At 35.3% G+C, this 15926-nt stretch overlaps 1 protein-coding gene across 4 annotated transcripts; it reads right to left on the bottom strand.

Annotated features, from left to right (window-relative positions):
* Positions 1-1662: 1662 nt before the first annotated feature.
* Positions 1663-15690, bottom strand: LOC109010491 (calcium-transporting ATPase 4, plasma membrane-type-like). Of its 4 annotated transcripts, none has more exons than XM_035688482.1 (8): positions 15426-15690; positions 7812-7866; positions 5788-7727; positions 5538-5696; positions 4081-4252; positions 3683-3981; positions 2724-3039; positions 1663-1683 (listed from the first exon to the last, which is right to left on the bottom strand). In XM_035688482.1, the coding sequence occupies exons 1-7, from the start codon at positions 15594-15596 to the stop codon at positions 2737-2739; spliced, it is 3099 nt and encodes a 1032-aa protein (XP_035544375.1). In that variant the 5' UTR covers positions 15597-15690; the 3' UTR covers positions 1663-1683; positions 2724-2736. The 4 variants fall into 4 exon arrangements, with proteins under 4 accessions (XP_035544375.1, XP_035544374.1, XP_035544376.1 ...); XM_035688481.1 differs by lacking the exon at positions 1663-1683 and adding an exon at positions 1694-1922; XM_035688483.1 differs by lacking the exon at positions 1663-1683 and adding an exon at positions 1694-1895.
* Between the last annotated feature and the right edge of the window lie 236 nt (positions 15691-15926).

Raw genomic sequence — 15926 nt, 5'->3', positions numbered from 1 at the left:
TCCTAAGAATACAATCATAGATAATCCAAATCATTATGCCATTCTCCAGACTAGAGTTATAAAATTATATTATTTATAAATTAGTGGGTAGATAGACTATTTATTCTAAATTTCATTATAATTATAAAAACAAAGAATTAAAAAATTAAATTGTTATACTACTTAATGTGAAAATTTCTTACATTAATTATTTCTCAGAGGTGTTAATTAAATCATGGTGTGCCCATTTTAGATTTTAATCTATGCTCAAAATGAAGAAAAAAAATTAATACTACAAACTATATTATTATCTCATTTTTATTTTATTACATAGAATGTAAAATCTTTATTATTATTGGATTGTCATTTATTTAAAAAAAAAAAGAGAGAGATCAATAAAAAGCTAAAAAAGGGCGTAAAGTAGATGGAAGATCAAGTTTTCTGTTCCCCGTGAACGTCCATAATTGTCGTTTACGATAACTGATACTAAACGCAATAATATCAGTGGTTTGGATTTAAAGATAAATTAAGATAATTTGTGAATAGTAAAATAAAAATTAAATTATTTATTATATTTTATATATAAATTTTAAAAAATTATTTTAAAATTTAAAAAAATAAATTATTTATAAATTCTATATGAAAATTTAAAAAAATTATAATAATAAAATGAAATAAATTTAAAATTTAAAAGACGTCTGGAATCTAGATTAAACACGTTTGGAGGACAACTCGCATCGTACGCTATAGCCTGGGTTCACATGTCAAATCTACATGCATTCAAACTGTGTGTGGGTCGGTGTCGAATTCATGGACAAGGGAATATGATATTTTACCATTTGGGACATCCATTATTTTTCGAAAAGCATGAAAACTAAGAAAATGAATAGTGCCACGTGGAGAAACAAATTATATTTTATCATTTTTTATTTTATAAATTGATACGATACATTCGAAGTGATTTTATAAGAAAAAAAAAAAACATTAAAATATAACCCATCAATTGATGTACTAGCACGACTTGAAATGATGAAATTTCAGGCAAAAGAACAACATATCTCAACGAAATTATCGTGAAGTAAAGCACCATAGTAAAAATTGCCTCAATGGCACAGGAGGTGAGATCCGAGGGTCGAATTTCTCCTTGGGTAAAAATGAATGCTAAAAGTTCATCCGGTTCGATGCAAAGTTTCTAGAGCCAACCCTGGTTTGTTTGGTGACACTGGTCTTAATTTGTTTTTAATGAGATGAATTGAAATAAAAATTAAATATTGAATAAAATATTATTAAAATATATTTTTTAATATTATTTTTATTTTAAAATTCGAAAAAATTAAATTTTTTATTTTATTTTGTTTGAAAATTTAAAAAAATTGTAATAATTAAATGAGATGAAATAAGATAACAAAATTTTATAAAAGTGAACGAAATCTGCTGTTATTATATTATTTTCCTTCCGTCTTTACAAGTTTCCGATATTTTGATCATATCCAACCATAACGAATATTTCTCTGAAAGACGTATGCGTGTTGAGAACTGTAGTTGTTGGAATACTTGCATGTCCTTTTCCAACACTTCCGTTTCCAAAGTTCAATGTAGAATATATATATATATATATATATATATATATATATATATATATATTATTTTGGAAATGCATCTGAAACATCTTTGATACTCCAATTGATCCAGTATATGCATGAGCTGCCATAGGGAGGTGATGAATGTAGTTAATTGGATAGACTGCTCCACTCATAGTGAGATAGTTTGGAACAAGCTAATCTAGATAGCATGGGCTGGTTTTCAGAATAAAAGAAGTTGCAGTTCAGATTCGGGTATCTAAGGCTGCAATGGGTTTCATTCTTCCTGTTTGCTTGAATGCTTTCCTCAAGTCTTGATCAGAAATCTCGTTATCCCTGTGGGCATTGGCCGGTACATAATCACTGTTCGAACGTGGGGTGATTCATTGCACATGGAGAAGCAAAGCAGAGAGAGGTTTAGATGAATGGTTTTGAACAGGGTTGGCCGTAGATTCATGTAGAATAATTGTTTTCATCTACAGAGAGTGCGACTAAGAGCTGGGAAAGTATAATTTTGGCTTCTAAATGGCTTGCTCCTGTCCTTTCTCTGCCCCCAAAAGTAGCCTCAAAAGAGGATAATTTCAATCCAATTCAAACAGATAGGTCTAAGATCAAGTAAAACACGACAAAAAGACTCAGGTGCAACATGTTTCTAGCAGAAAACGGCAAAACACAATCTCCATGTGGAAATCCAGATGTCATATTGAAAGCGAAAGATAAAACGAGTTTAATATAGATAAATGCAAATGAATAATGTGCATGCACGACATTTCTCCGAGTATAGCACTGTAGGTTAGTCTATGATTCAAAGAGCTGAATGACATAAAAAAAAAAAGCATTTGAAAATGGCATGCAATGCCGCTTCATTTGTCTCAAGGAAACTAAAGGAAGTGAAATGGTGGAAAATTTACAAAAAGAACAGACCTTCCTTTGCAAGGAAAGAGCCTGGGCAAAAGGTACTACATTACTGTGACTAATGTGCTCGAGTATAGTTTCAAACCACTACCCTATTTTAAGATCCTTTGTCTCTAGAAAAAAACAAAAGGTCCACGGTCATCTTTCTACTAGTCAGTGTAGCCATTAAAATGAAAAGCTCATTACCTACACGAGATGTCATCAGTCATTCTACCTATAAGTAAGAGTGAGGAAAAATAAATGCTTCACCTTTCCTTTTTGCTCAAGCCAGGGCTTCACCAGTTGGGAGCGCATCATAACCATCATGATGCTTAGTTATATCTCTTTCGACAGGGATGCATTTTAGGATAACAGCAAGTGGTATGCTCACTGATCCAAGTAAGATGCTGAGTAACCAAAGTTCCCAGCTCAGTGGCACGGTGCTAGCAAACGCACCCAGAAACTCAACTATAATTACTTGGAAAGTCACTGTACACACCATGACTGCTAGGAATATCCAGCTCCTAAACATTCCACGGAATATGTTTATTTTCTCTATATCCCGGCTGTTTATCTCATTGAACACCTGAAAAGGCAAACCAGAGGAGAAACACCCTTGCTTATTATGAGACAAATTCGTATGTTTGGTTACTTGTAAGAAAGTAGTATAGCATTTGAGGAGCACAAGCAATATCCGAACGAGGATGTTTACTGTCAACATACCAACATATTGCACTCAAATGAAAAGTGAATTAGGAAAATCAATTACTCTAGATACTTTTATTTAATCTTAGTTCAAAAAATGATATTGATGCCATTCCATAAGTATGGCTGGATAATAAAACTACCTTATGTTCTGATATATAACTTCTAAGAAAAAGTAAACGTAATTTTATTCCAGCATTGTGAGTTGTAATTTGTTATTAACAGGGTAAGGGTTTTATGTGGGAATCACCAATACTTTATCAACAATGTTTGGCACATTTGAAAGACAGACTATTACTTCTTCTTTTTTTGGTATAAAAAGGCAGACCGTATTGCTGAGTTTCAGATAATCAGTTCATCCTTCTAATTTGAACCATAACAAAAGACAGGAATCGATGATTTTCTGCATATATCCATACCAATAAAAAAATTTAATTCAAAATAGAAGAGATAGATATCCATAACGGGAAGAGATCAGAATATATGTCGAGAACAGTAGGTCCTGACCGGTTGGTACCACAAACCTGGCAAAAGACAAAGGCGTTGAATATCAAAGTGTTGAGAGTATCACTTGCATCAGAACCACTAAGTTTTAGTAGTTGCTTTCCATCAAAATTAAGAACTCCTAGAACAGCAAGTTGATATATACTTTGACCAATGATATTTCTCCACATAGCCTTAGTGATGAAGCTCACATTCCTCCCAACTGGGGACCTTTTCATAAGTCCATCATTTGGAGGTTCTGTAGCCAGTGCTAGTGCACCAAGAGTGTCCATAATCATGTTGACCCAAAGCAACTGCACAGCTGTTAGGGGAGCAGATCCTGTATGAGATGTGGAAATCGTCATGATTGTGTTGTTCCCCAAAACAAATATAATGGTAATTCCTGGAGGGAAAAAGAGATACTCATAGTCCCACATACCAGAGATGCATGCAGAAACAAAATTGAGCACTAGAGCAACAATATTAACCGTCAACTGAAACTGCACAAATTTTTGGATGTTTATATATACCGAACGTCCCCATTTGGCTACATTTACAATAGTCGTAAAGTTGTCATCCAATATAATGACATCGGCACTTTCTTTTGCGACCTGAACATACCCATGGAAAGGAAGGTTAAAAATATAATAAAAAATTTAGAATAAAAACAAACCACTGGAAGAAGCAGCACAGCAGATAGCAATGATACAAGTCCAGACGTATTCCATGCTAAATGATACTGAATATCACAAAGATAATGTGATGCATTGGGAGAAAGGTCAAGCTGACAAGAGCTTATATTATGATAGGTGAGAGATCTCTTATCTTGTATCTCAAGATAAAACATTCTCACAAACATGCACTCCATGTTTTAGTTTTCCAATGGTCTTACATATGAGAAATGGTATATAGACAGTTATAATGTAAAAATGGCCAGAGACGGAGATCTAAATAAGTTAGATAGCAAATCTTATTTCTGCATTAATGAAAGGAGAAAGGCAAGATCCAAGTGCACTCTGAACTTGCTCAAGTCCTCAAGTAACGAAACTTTTTGCATCCATCGACCCTGGCAGGACTTTAAGAACATTAGAAATTGCCACCTCAACCAAGTCTCATAAACTACCTCTATCTCAGTTTCTATGTCCTAGGCAAGTACTTACAACTTTAGAACCCAACAATATTGAACTCATGACACAAACCTTCACCCTCTTCTTTAAAGTGATTGTGATACATATCTAATCCAAGAACCATTGGCCTATATCAGTTCTGTTTTGTAAGAAAGAGATAATAATTTGACTTCTACAAAAGCTGAGATAGAGAGGCAGACTGAAATATAAACCAAAAACAATAATATAATGAAGCTGCAAGCTAATCCAAAGGAGATTTTTGCGCTTTCCCACCTAGTAGGCATCCACCAGACTGCTTTCATCAGAGGGAGGATAAATTGGAGATCATCAGACTCCAAAGCTTTCACAGTGGATCAAAATATGGACAATTTCATTGAATTGGATATTCAGTCAGAGTAGATGTTTAATAAGTTGGTTGATTAAGATTCTTACCCATAAGTATATGCTATAAGCAAAGTTGCTAATCCAAAGAAAAATAACTTTCGCAGTAGTGACGCATTAATAGTTTGAAACCACAGCTTTTCTTCCCTGAATATGTGAAACCGCATAGTTGAAAAGAAAATAAAGAACATATATATAATTAATGAATGATGCAAGGGTATACACAGATATTCATATTCCTTAATTTCACACGAGAAAGCATGAGTGAGAAGAAAACACTGAGACTTGAGTATCAGAAATACAAGTAGCCTATCTAGCTAAGCCTGTTTAAATAATCAATATCACACAAGGGAAGAGGGAAAACAGAGAAAAAATCAGAGACAATAACCTCTGTTCCTGCTATGCCCATAGAAAGTCCAATGTCTGCCTCATGCAAAGCAGGAGCATCATTGGTCCCATCACCAGTAACCGCAACAACCTCACCAAACATTTTCCTCAATTGGGTCACCAACATGTGCTTGTCCAACGGCAAAGACCGAGCCATTACCTATATCCACAGTAAGCAGTTAGGAATCTGCAGTCACCTTCCAGGAAAAATACTTAAAAGATAAAAATCTTCTTAGGAAGCATTTAAGAACCTGAATTCTTGGTATGATGTCCTTCATCCGTTCAGGAGACATGCTACGGAATTCTGGCCCTTCTATGGCTACTCCATCTTCTGTGAGTATACCACATTCTCTGGCAATGGCCTTAGCAGTATTTATATTGTCACCAGTGACCATGCGGACAGTTATTCCAGCAGCTAAACAAGTTTGAACTGCATCTTTAACCCCGGGGCGTACAGGATCCTTGATTCCAACAACTGCTATCAATGTATAACCATCATCAGGGATGCTGCTCTCATCGGAAGTAGTTTCTAAATCTATAAAAGCCAAGCAGAGAGTTCTCAGAGCTTCAGATGCAAAGCCATTTATAACATCTGCAACATTCTTTGCCTGTTCTTTAGGAAGAGGAACAGATCGTCCATTGCAATCTACAACTTTATCACACATTCTTAATACAATTTCAGATGCACCTTTGCAAAATGCACGTACCCCTCCATCAGGAAGAGCCACGAGCACAGACATCTTCTTTCTATCTGAATTGAAAGGCTGAACCTTAAGTATCTTAAAGTCTCTGTGCTGGGCATCAAAATTGCCACCCAAAAGCATGCCAAATTCTAGGAGTGCTGATTCTGTGGGTGTTCCAAAAATGGTATTCCTTCCACTTTCATCCTTATCCACCGTGGAGCTAGTATTTTGAAATATAGCCTGCAATAGGATGCCTAGAACTCTCCCAGATAAATCTGATTTTAATACATCTTCACTCACATTACCTTTTACCTCTATAGACTTTTCAGATATCCATATTTTATCAACAACCATATGGTTTGTGGTCAATGTCCCTGTCTTATCCGTACAAATGCAGCTAGCGGAACCCATTGTCTCACATGCAGAGAGATGCCTCACGAGTGCCTTTTCATCCATTAATTTCTTCATTGCAAAAGCAAGGCTCAAAGTCACTGCCAATGGCAATCCTTCAGGTACCGCAACAACAATAATGGTTATGGCAGTGGCAAAGTAGTTCAGAATTGTCAGTGCATCACTTGAAGACCAATCTGAGAATTCATGGTTAAGTGCTTTTTCGAGCAGATATCTCCCTATCAATACCACAAATGTCAGCACAGCAACGATCAAGCCAATTTTACCAATAAGTGTAGCAACACCATTTAGCTTCACCTGCAGTGGAGTCTCATCTTCCCCTCCCTCAATCAGAGTTTCCATCAACTTTCCCCATTCGGTCCTCATACCAACTGCTGTTACTAACATCTTTCCTGAACCATCTTGCACTTTAGTTCCTGAAAGAAGAAAAGGTTTCTCCCCATATATGTTCACCGGCTCACTCTCACCTGACAAGCTTGATTCATCAATCAACAAACTGTATCCTAATATATAAACCCCATCTGCTGGAACTTGATCACCAATGGACAAGTGAACGATATCTCCAACAACCAAGTCATATATAGAAACCTTTTTTCTTTTCCCATCCCTAGTTACCTGGATCAAAATCTTTTTCTTCTCCCTATCTAAATCCTTGAATTGCAAGGCCTGCTTGTAGTCACTGATAGCAGTAACCATAACTACCAAGAATACACTAAGAATGATACCCAAACCATCATACATGCCTTTAGGCCACCCTTCAGTGGCAAGTCCTACACCTATAGATACCACAGCACAAACAGTAAGGATTATTAGGGTTAAGTCCTGAAATGCATCCCATACAAACATCAAAAAAGATCTGGAAGGTTTCTCCGTATAACGGTTGAATCCATAAATTTTTTGCCTAGTAGGTAAATCCACTGTGCTGACACCTTGATTCAGCGAGACACAGACTTTTCTTGCAATCCCCTCAACTCCACCATGGATTTTAAAGCCCTTAATATCATGGCCACGAACAATTGATGCAAGTTCATCTGGGTGAATGCTAAAACCTGCTTCTCTAGTTTCTTCTGATAGCTTGTATTCAGCTCGACCACCAGCTGCAGACAAACATAAATTGATCGTAAAAAGCACAAATGAAAGAGGTCCAATGATACAAAATAATCTTTCTTTTACAACCATACCATCAACGAACTGTATTGCTGCTTTTTGGACATAAAGAGCAACTCGTATCTTTTCCTGAGGAAAGCAAAAGATGGGGATCATGGAGTCAAGTAAATTATGACAAAAAGAGCCACTTAGCCCATAGTTCTAGGAAATTCACCAGCCAAATGTCATCGGTGAGCTTCACATTGATAATGTAATGCCATTCAACTAGCTATATGTTGTCATTACACATCCATATGGGAGTTCACTCTATGCATTTTTGGAAGATCAAGGGCCTGAATTAGTCTTCGGAAAATAAAGATGAGCTTCTTTTGTGGGGAAGAGATGCATCCTCTTGCCAAATAAAATCAATAAATGAGACTGAGTTTTCCAGAAGGATAATGGGCATGGAGCATTTGCCACTTAAAGACCAATGACGAGAAGCAAACAAGCTTAGAGAACCAATATCTTGAATGACATCGGTGTTCTTCACTAGTTGGCAGCCATGCCCACAGAATGTATGTGGGTTCTGGGAAAACTAGCATACTTTACTGAAAACGGCGAAAATAATTCTTAACAAGTCAACGACCCATTGGATCTACCAAAAGTCAAAAAGTAATTGGTGCTCAAGTCAGACGACGCACTACGGGCTTGTTTGGATTCACAAGTTATCTCAGCTCATCTCAACTCATCTCACTACTATTCATTACTACTCAACAACTTTAACTCACAAATCTCACTACTATTCACAACTCATCTCATTACTATTCACAATCCATCTCAACTCATCTCAGCTCACATCTCAAGTCATCTCCGAATCCAAACATCTCCTACGTCTCAAAAGCATCAATATGAGTGTTTATTAAGTTACCTAATTGCCATATTAATACTTCAAATAAAAGTTACAACTGGTTTTGATTATTTTCAATTTGTTAAATTTTTTCGGTTTGTAATTAACACTCTTTAGTCAAATAAGAGTTGAAAATCCCTACCAAAAAGTTTAAATGCGGTCCTTTCGAATGTAAATTCACATCAAAAGCAAGTTTTTGAATTTTTTATACAGACATTTTATCGATAGAAAACAATAGTTTTAAATATGATATTTCCACAAATATTTTCACACTATTTCTTTTTTCTTTCAAATACTTATAAAATTTTCCCACCTAAATAACTTTCGACTAAGGCCTGGTTTCGATAGCAAAATCTTTTCAAGTCATTCCATCTAATCTTAATATCCAAACACCACAAACACAAACACTTACACTTTTCAATTTCAAATATTCAATTTTTTCATATAATTATTACTTAATCATTACAACTTTTCTAAACTTTTAGATAAAATATAAAAAAATAATTCAACTTTTTTCAAATTTTAAAACCAAAATTATATTAAAAAATTATATTATGTCACGCTTCTAAATCCGACGTCTACGGCAGCCCACTCTATCAATACTGACCCGATGCTCGTGGTAGCCCTTTTCATTTTGGCAGCTTCAACCATCTATCAATATTCAATGACTTAACACTTTGCTCATACATATTACCAAGATATTTTTTTTTTTAATAAGTAAAATTAGTACCAAGACATATTAATCCAGTCTATAGGTCACCCCGTCTATGAATTGAACTCATGACGTGGTCTCTGTTTTATTACTAATTGTTAAAGACTCAACCATTAATCTAAAAGCCCTAAACCGTTTGATATTAATTTGATCAAGCATTTAACCTTAGTGATCATAATCATATAATAGCTGAAACTATAAAAGGAAATTTTACGAGGACTTGATTTCCTCTAGTCAAGGCCTTGAAGGTTCTCTACAATTCTCTATCCCAAACACTTTTTATAATTAGGAAAACAAAAGCTTTATATTTTACCGATCAAAAAAAATAATTAGGAAAAAGATACACACAATATTTAGATGGTATGTACCGTATAATTAAATGGATAATGATATGCTTATTACTTCCTACTATCTATTTACTACTCTTTTTATTTTTTTTATTTTTATTTTTTATTTAATGGTTAAGGAATAGACTATTAGTAAAACTATATATTTTTTAAATTTTTTCTTAATAATTAAGTATGTTAAAAAATTGAAAATAATAAAAAAAAAAATCAAATACACTGTAGAGTAATAAAATGGTGGTAGGAATTCACATGATGTACTCTCGTAATTACAAAAATATGTTTAAGATGGATACTTATGAGAAATCTCATTCCATAGTACACGCTCCCCCATTGGCCCAAACCACGGGCCACAAGTCATTTATAACAAAATTCAACAAGATGAATTGCAACAGCATTTAAAATTACGAGGTGTTCCACAAATCTGAAAATTTTATTACAAAGTGCAATGAGCATGAATATCGGAATCATCAAGATTAGCAAAAGAAAAACATAGGTCAAGCTGAATTAGAATTTTAGATCAAAAGAATATCGAATCGAGATCATTACATTTAATTTTATTATGTATTAGATTGGGCAGGTAAGCTCAGAACCAGAAGATGACCACTAACTGCCATAACAGTTTTTAATGAGCTGTAAATAGAAGAGTTGATCAACACAAACATGAAACAACAACGACACGCTGAGAAAAAAATAATGATTATGACAATACGAGCATTGGATAATGGATATGGCGTGTAAAGTGGGATTTGGATGAATATTGTGGATTAAAAAGTAAAAGTGGGGGACAACTTGTTCACAAAAGCCATGATGAGAGCCCACGAACGAAAAGAGCAAATGGTCAGGTTCAATAAATAAATAAATAGCATATGGCATACCCACTCGTTTCTCAATTTTGATGAACAAAAAGTGTAAAAATTAGTTATGTTCAAAGTTAGAGTGCGAAGCATATCATTTACCAGTTCTATGGTAATCCCTCATACATCCTAGCCTGCAAATTAAAAGCTTTGAAAAATGACCTTATACTTTGGAATTCACAATCTTTTGGAGATTTGGGGGAGCGAAAGAAGCTTATGGTGGAGGAGTTACATCAGTATGAGCTGAATCTCGAGGCTAGAGCCCTGTTACCAGAAGAATTGATGCGTAAGACAGAGCTGGTTTCAGAAATAGAAAGAGTACTCTCCTTAGAGGAGATTTCTTGGCGCCAAAAGTCGAGAGCATTGTGGCTGAAAGAAGGTGACCGTTGCACAAAGTTCTTTCATAGAGTTGCTAACTCTCATAGAAGAACTAATACCATCGAAATGCTAAATATTAATGGTATGGAGTGCAAGGAGGCCCCTGTGATTAGCGATCATGTGGTGGATTTCTATGAACAACTACTTACAGAACATGAGGAATGGAGACCAAAGTTGGATGGCCTCGTCTTTGACACTATTGAGCCCCAAGAAGCCTCTTGGTTGGAGAGACCTTTTGAAGAGGAGGAAGTGTATGAGGTAGTGAGACGTATGAATAAAGATAAAGCTCCAGGTCCAGATGGTTTCTCGATGGGTTTCTTCCAAACTTGTTGGGAGGTGGTGAAAGTGGACATAATGAAGGTATTTAGGGAAGTATCCTCGGTTGGTAAGTTTGAAAAAAGCCTAAATGCTACTTTTATTGCGCTAATCCCGAAGAAAATTGGAGCGGTGGAGGTTAAGGACTTCCGACCCATTAGCCTGGTGAATGGGGTGTATAAAATTATTTCTAAGGTTCTTGCTAATAGATTGGGGGTGGTGTTGGGCAAGATCATCACGAAGCCACAAAATGCCTTTGTTAAAGGGCGACAAATCTTGGATTCAGTCCTCATAGCGAACGAGGGGTTGGATAGCAGACTAAAGGCTGGATCCACAGGGATTATTTGCAAACTAGATATGGAGAAGGCATATGATCACGTAAATTGGGATTTCCTCTTGTACTTGTTGGGGAGGTGCGGTTTTGGGGCTAGGTGGCATTCTTGGATGAGTTGGTGCATTACTACGGCTAGATTCTCAGTATTGATAAATGGTTGTCCTACAGGCTTTTTCAGTAGCTCTCGTGGCCTAAGGCAAGGAGATCCTTTATCCCCACTTCTCTTTGTTATCATTATGGAGGCCTTGAGTAGGATGATATCGGTAGCGGTTACGCATGGGTTTATGGCTGGTTTTCCGATTGGTGATCCCAGCAGGGGTATTATTACCTTATCCCATTTACTCTTTGCAGATGATACACTCCTATTTTGTGAGGCAGATCGTGACCAGTTGAGGGCTATGAAGGCTTTGTTATTATGTTTTGAAGCAGCATCAGGCCTGAAAGTTAACTTTGACAAGTCAGAGTTAGTGCCAGTGGGGAACGTGAGCAACACAAGCCAGCTAGCCAGTATTCTTGGGTGCAAGGTAGCCTCTCTTCCCATGACCTACTTAGGATTGCCATTGGGGGCTGCGGCTAGGGCCTCATCCATATGGGACTCAGTCATTGAGAAGATAGAAAGAAAATTGGCAGGATGGAAAAGACTGTACTTGTCGAAAGGTGGTCGGTTGACTCTCATCAAGAGTACCCTTTCTAACCTTCCTACATACTTCTTATCCTTGTTTCAATTGCCTGTAAGGGTGGCGGCTCGGATTGATAAACTGTATCGTGATTTCTTATGGAGTGGGATAGGGGATGAATTCAAATTTCACCTGGTTAGTTGGGATAAGGTGTGTAAACCAATCTCATCAGGTGGTTTGGGTATAAAAAATCTAAGAACATTCAATCGGGCTCTACTTGGAAAGTGGCTATGGAGGTATAACACGGAGACAGAAGCCTTATGGAAACTGGTAATTGATTGTAAATATGGAAGTCTATGGGAGGGTTGGTGCACTGAAGAGGTAAATGGGGCCAGTGGTGTTGGAGTTTGGAAACATATTAGGCGTGGATGGGGGGATTTTAGTAGTCATGTTAAATTGGTGTTGGGGAGGGGTTCTTGTATTAAGTTCTGGAGGGACACTTGGTGTGGGAATGAGGCTCTAAAGGATGCATTTCCAGCAGTTTTCCGAGTGGCACGCAACCAGGAAGCTTCAGTTGAGGATCTTATGTTTCTATCAGGAGACCAAGTGCAGTGGAACATCACGTTTAGTAGAGAGGCACAAGACTGGGAAGTGGACATCTTTGAGGCTTTTTTCAGCCTGGTTTATTCTGTGAAGCCAAACAGACAACAAGCTGATAGGTTGTGGTGGACTCCTGCGGGTAAGGGCATCTTCTCAGTTCGTTCATATTATAAGTCCCTTTCCCGAGCCGTAAATAATTCATTCCCATGGAGGAGGCTTTGGCGAAAATAAGGCACCCCCGAAAGCGATCTTCTTTACATGGACAGCAGCGTTGGGGAAGATTCTGACTACTGACAATCTGAGGAAAAGCCGGATAGTTATACTAGACTGGTGTTGCATGTGCAAGAGATCTGGTGAGTCAGTGGAACACCTCTTGCTACACTGCGAGACAACTAGAGCCTTATGGGTAGAAGTCTTTAGTCGGATAGAGTTATCTTTTGTTATGCCGGCCACTGTGGTAGATCTACTAGCCAGTTGGACACTTCCAAGAGGAGCTCAACAAATCAAGGAGGTGTGGAAAATGATCCCGATCTGTATTATGTGGTGTATCTGGCAAGAACGCAATGATCGGACATTCGAAAACAATGAGCGGTCTTTGGAGGAACTTAGAGCTCTATTTTTCCGTACTTTATGTCTATGGGCCATTGCTTTAGATTTTAATGGCCTGAATTTTCATGACTTTCTAGTTTCCCTTATGTCGACCTAGATAGGTCTTATCTCTTGTATATCACTTGTGTACTTGGGTTATTGCCTATCTCTATTTATATAATATCGATTACTTATAAAAAAAAAAGCATATCATTTATATTATTTAAATAATAAAATTTTATTTTTTATTTTTTATTTTTTAAATAAAATTATATCATATAAATAAAATTTAATATATATTTTTTATTTTTTAAATTAAATTATATCGTATAAATATTTCACTATAACTACTCCGCACAAAAACTCGAGAATAGAAATTTTAAGCACAAATGACAATATTAGAGCACTCACAATGGATATTTCATCCTATCCTTTAAAATACATCATCAAAACCTAATTTTTCTATTTTACATACTGACTTTTACAATATGTCATACATCAGCTTATCTATTTTTTCTTCATATCATTTAAATATTATACTTTTTAATATTTTTTATTCATTTAAAATTTTTTCTCTAACTATCAATAATATCTTCATATCTTTTAATATTTACAATATCTCCTCATAGACAATCTCATATCATTATATTGTATTTTAAATCAAACTAAACATTGATTCAAAATATAACAAAAACAAAAAAATTAGAGAAAATATTATGTCTTATTTTAAATTACTTATAAAATAACATAGAAAAAATTGAACAATCTAGTTCCAGTTTTCAATACACTTTAGTGGATTCTCTAGCAGATAAATCTAAATAGATAAGCAACTATGACTAGCCAATACCACGCAGGGGCTGAAACAAAAATAGAATAAAGGGAAAAAGGAAATTCAGAGGAGAGAGAAATAATTAAAAATGTTTTACATGCATGAACAGTAATCTATAAATATAGCGGGGTTACCGTAGCTACTTGAAAAATAAAGATGATTTACAACATCCATTGAATCCTTATTTTGATCAATATTCTTCATATTTTAAAGAAAATTATATTTTAAAACATCCATTGGGAGTGCTCTTATTGTCGGCTCCGATAAATAAATATTTAGTAGAGGGCATCCACGTCGTCACTCGGTCATAAATGTTCCCTCGTCCTCTATTGAGGACAGGTTTAAAAGTGAGTTGAGAATTTTATATTTTATTTAAAAATTTAAAAAATTATATTTTAATATTATTATTATATTAAAATTTAAAAAAATTATATTATTTATTATATTTTATATAAAAAATTAATAAATATATAATAATAATATGAAATAAAAATTTTATATTTCATCCCACCTCAAATCTATCAGACTTGTGCATTTGTTTGAGCCATCTTTATGTCTCGTTTCGATGTTAAAATAATTTATAAATAATAATAAAATAATTTAAGATAAAATATTTTATAAAGTATTAAAAAATAGAGAGAAAAAATTAAATAAAAATATTATAAAATTAAAATATTGTTATAATATAATTTTTAGTTTTGAGATTTGAAAATATTAAATTTTTTTATTTATAAATTTAAAAAAATTATAATGAGTTGGTAATAATTAGATAAAAAAATTAAAAATTTAAAGTTGCATATTTATGATTTTTAAATGTTGACAACACAAACGGGACGTGGAAATCTAGCTCGGTTCCCACGACTTTTGTTCACTTGCGAAGGTTCCGGAAAGTTTCCTCCATTGCTATTATTGGAAGATGGAGTCAAAAGTCGATTTATTTTAACGTGCCGCCCAACATATACGGCATAGGATTAGCCAAAGCCTAACAAGAGGCCAGAAGGACCAGAACGGCAGAACCAACGGAACTGCTTGTAAAGAAAGGCACGCGACTGTTCTTTTCGGCTGAATAGGGGGCTATGATTTTTTTATGGGATAATGATATCCTTAACCAAGTATTTTTTTTTTCTATTACGAGTCCAGAGCAATAGCAAAAAATAAATCTGAAACTGAATCGAGATAGAAAAGCACGATTTTATGACATGAAAAAATAATAAATAAGCCGAGTAACCTGAATTTTGAGTTTCTTCCTCTCTGCCACGGAGCGCTGGACGAGGTCCGTGATATTGCGGAACCTACGACGTCGATTCTTCACTATAGTGACAGCGGATCTCCATCTCCTCATAGCCTCCTCCGACGGGTTCTTGGGCTCCACATCGAAGTCCTTCAGGAACCTCTCCATTGTTTTCTACGACTATCTCAGAAAAAGAACCCCTTCATAGTCTTCCCGTGCCGAAGAAACCTAAACGCTACGGGCTCCAGCTGAGGGGATATAGAGGTATTGGACATTTTCTTTATATAATGAGTCATGCTGCACATAAATTTTATATTCTGCATATTATTTTATTTTATTTTATATTTTATAAAATATAAAAATAAATAAATTTACATATTTTTAAATGATATAAAAATATACGAGACTTGTATATATAATTTTTCACTGCCAGCGCAGCAATTTTGGCTTGCGGTACCCATTTTTTTTTAACTTCAGAAATTTGGAGCATTCTCAATT

This window comes from Juglans regia, chromosome 3 (assembly GCF_001411555.2).
Source record: "Juglans regia cultivar Chandler chromosome 3, Walnut 2.0, whole genome shotgun sequence".
In the NCBI taxonomy this organism is placed as follows: domain Eukaryota; kingdom Viridiplantae; phylum Streptophyta; class Magnoliopsida; order Fagales; family Juglandaceae; genus Juglans; species Juglans regia.
This window is presented reverse-complemented; position numbering and strand designations above follow the sequence as displayed.

What these genes read in the sequence shown, in the direction of transcription:
- LOC109010491 (XM_035688482.1), bottom strand. Translation starts at nt 15,596, where the DNA reads ATGGAGAGGTTCCTGAAGGACTTCGATGTGGAGCCCAAGAACCCGTCG. An exon ending in GGAAGAAACTCAAAATTCAG is followed by an intron (nt 7,867 to 15,425) that starts GTTACTCGGCTT and finishes TGCTTTCCTCAG; the next exon opens with GAAAAGATACGAGTTGCTCT. An exon ending in ACGCCTTTGTCTTTTGCCAG is followed by an intron (nt 3,040 to 3,682) that starts GTTTGTGGTACC and finishes TTGCCTTTTCAG; the next exon opens with GTGTTCAATGAGATAAACAG.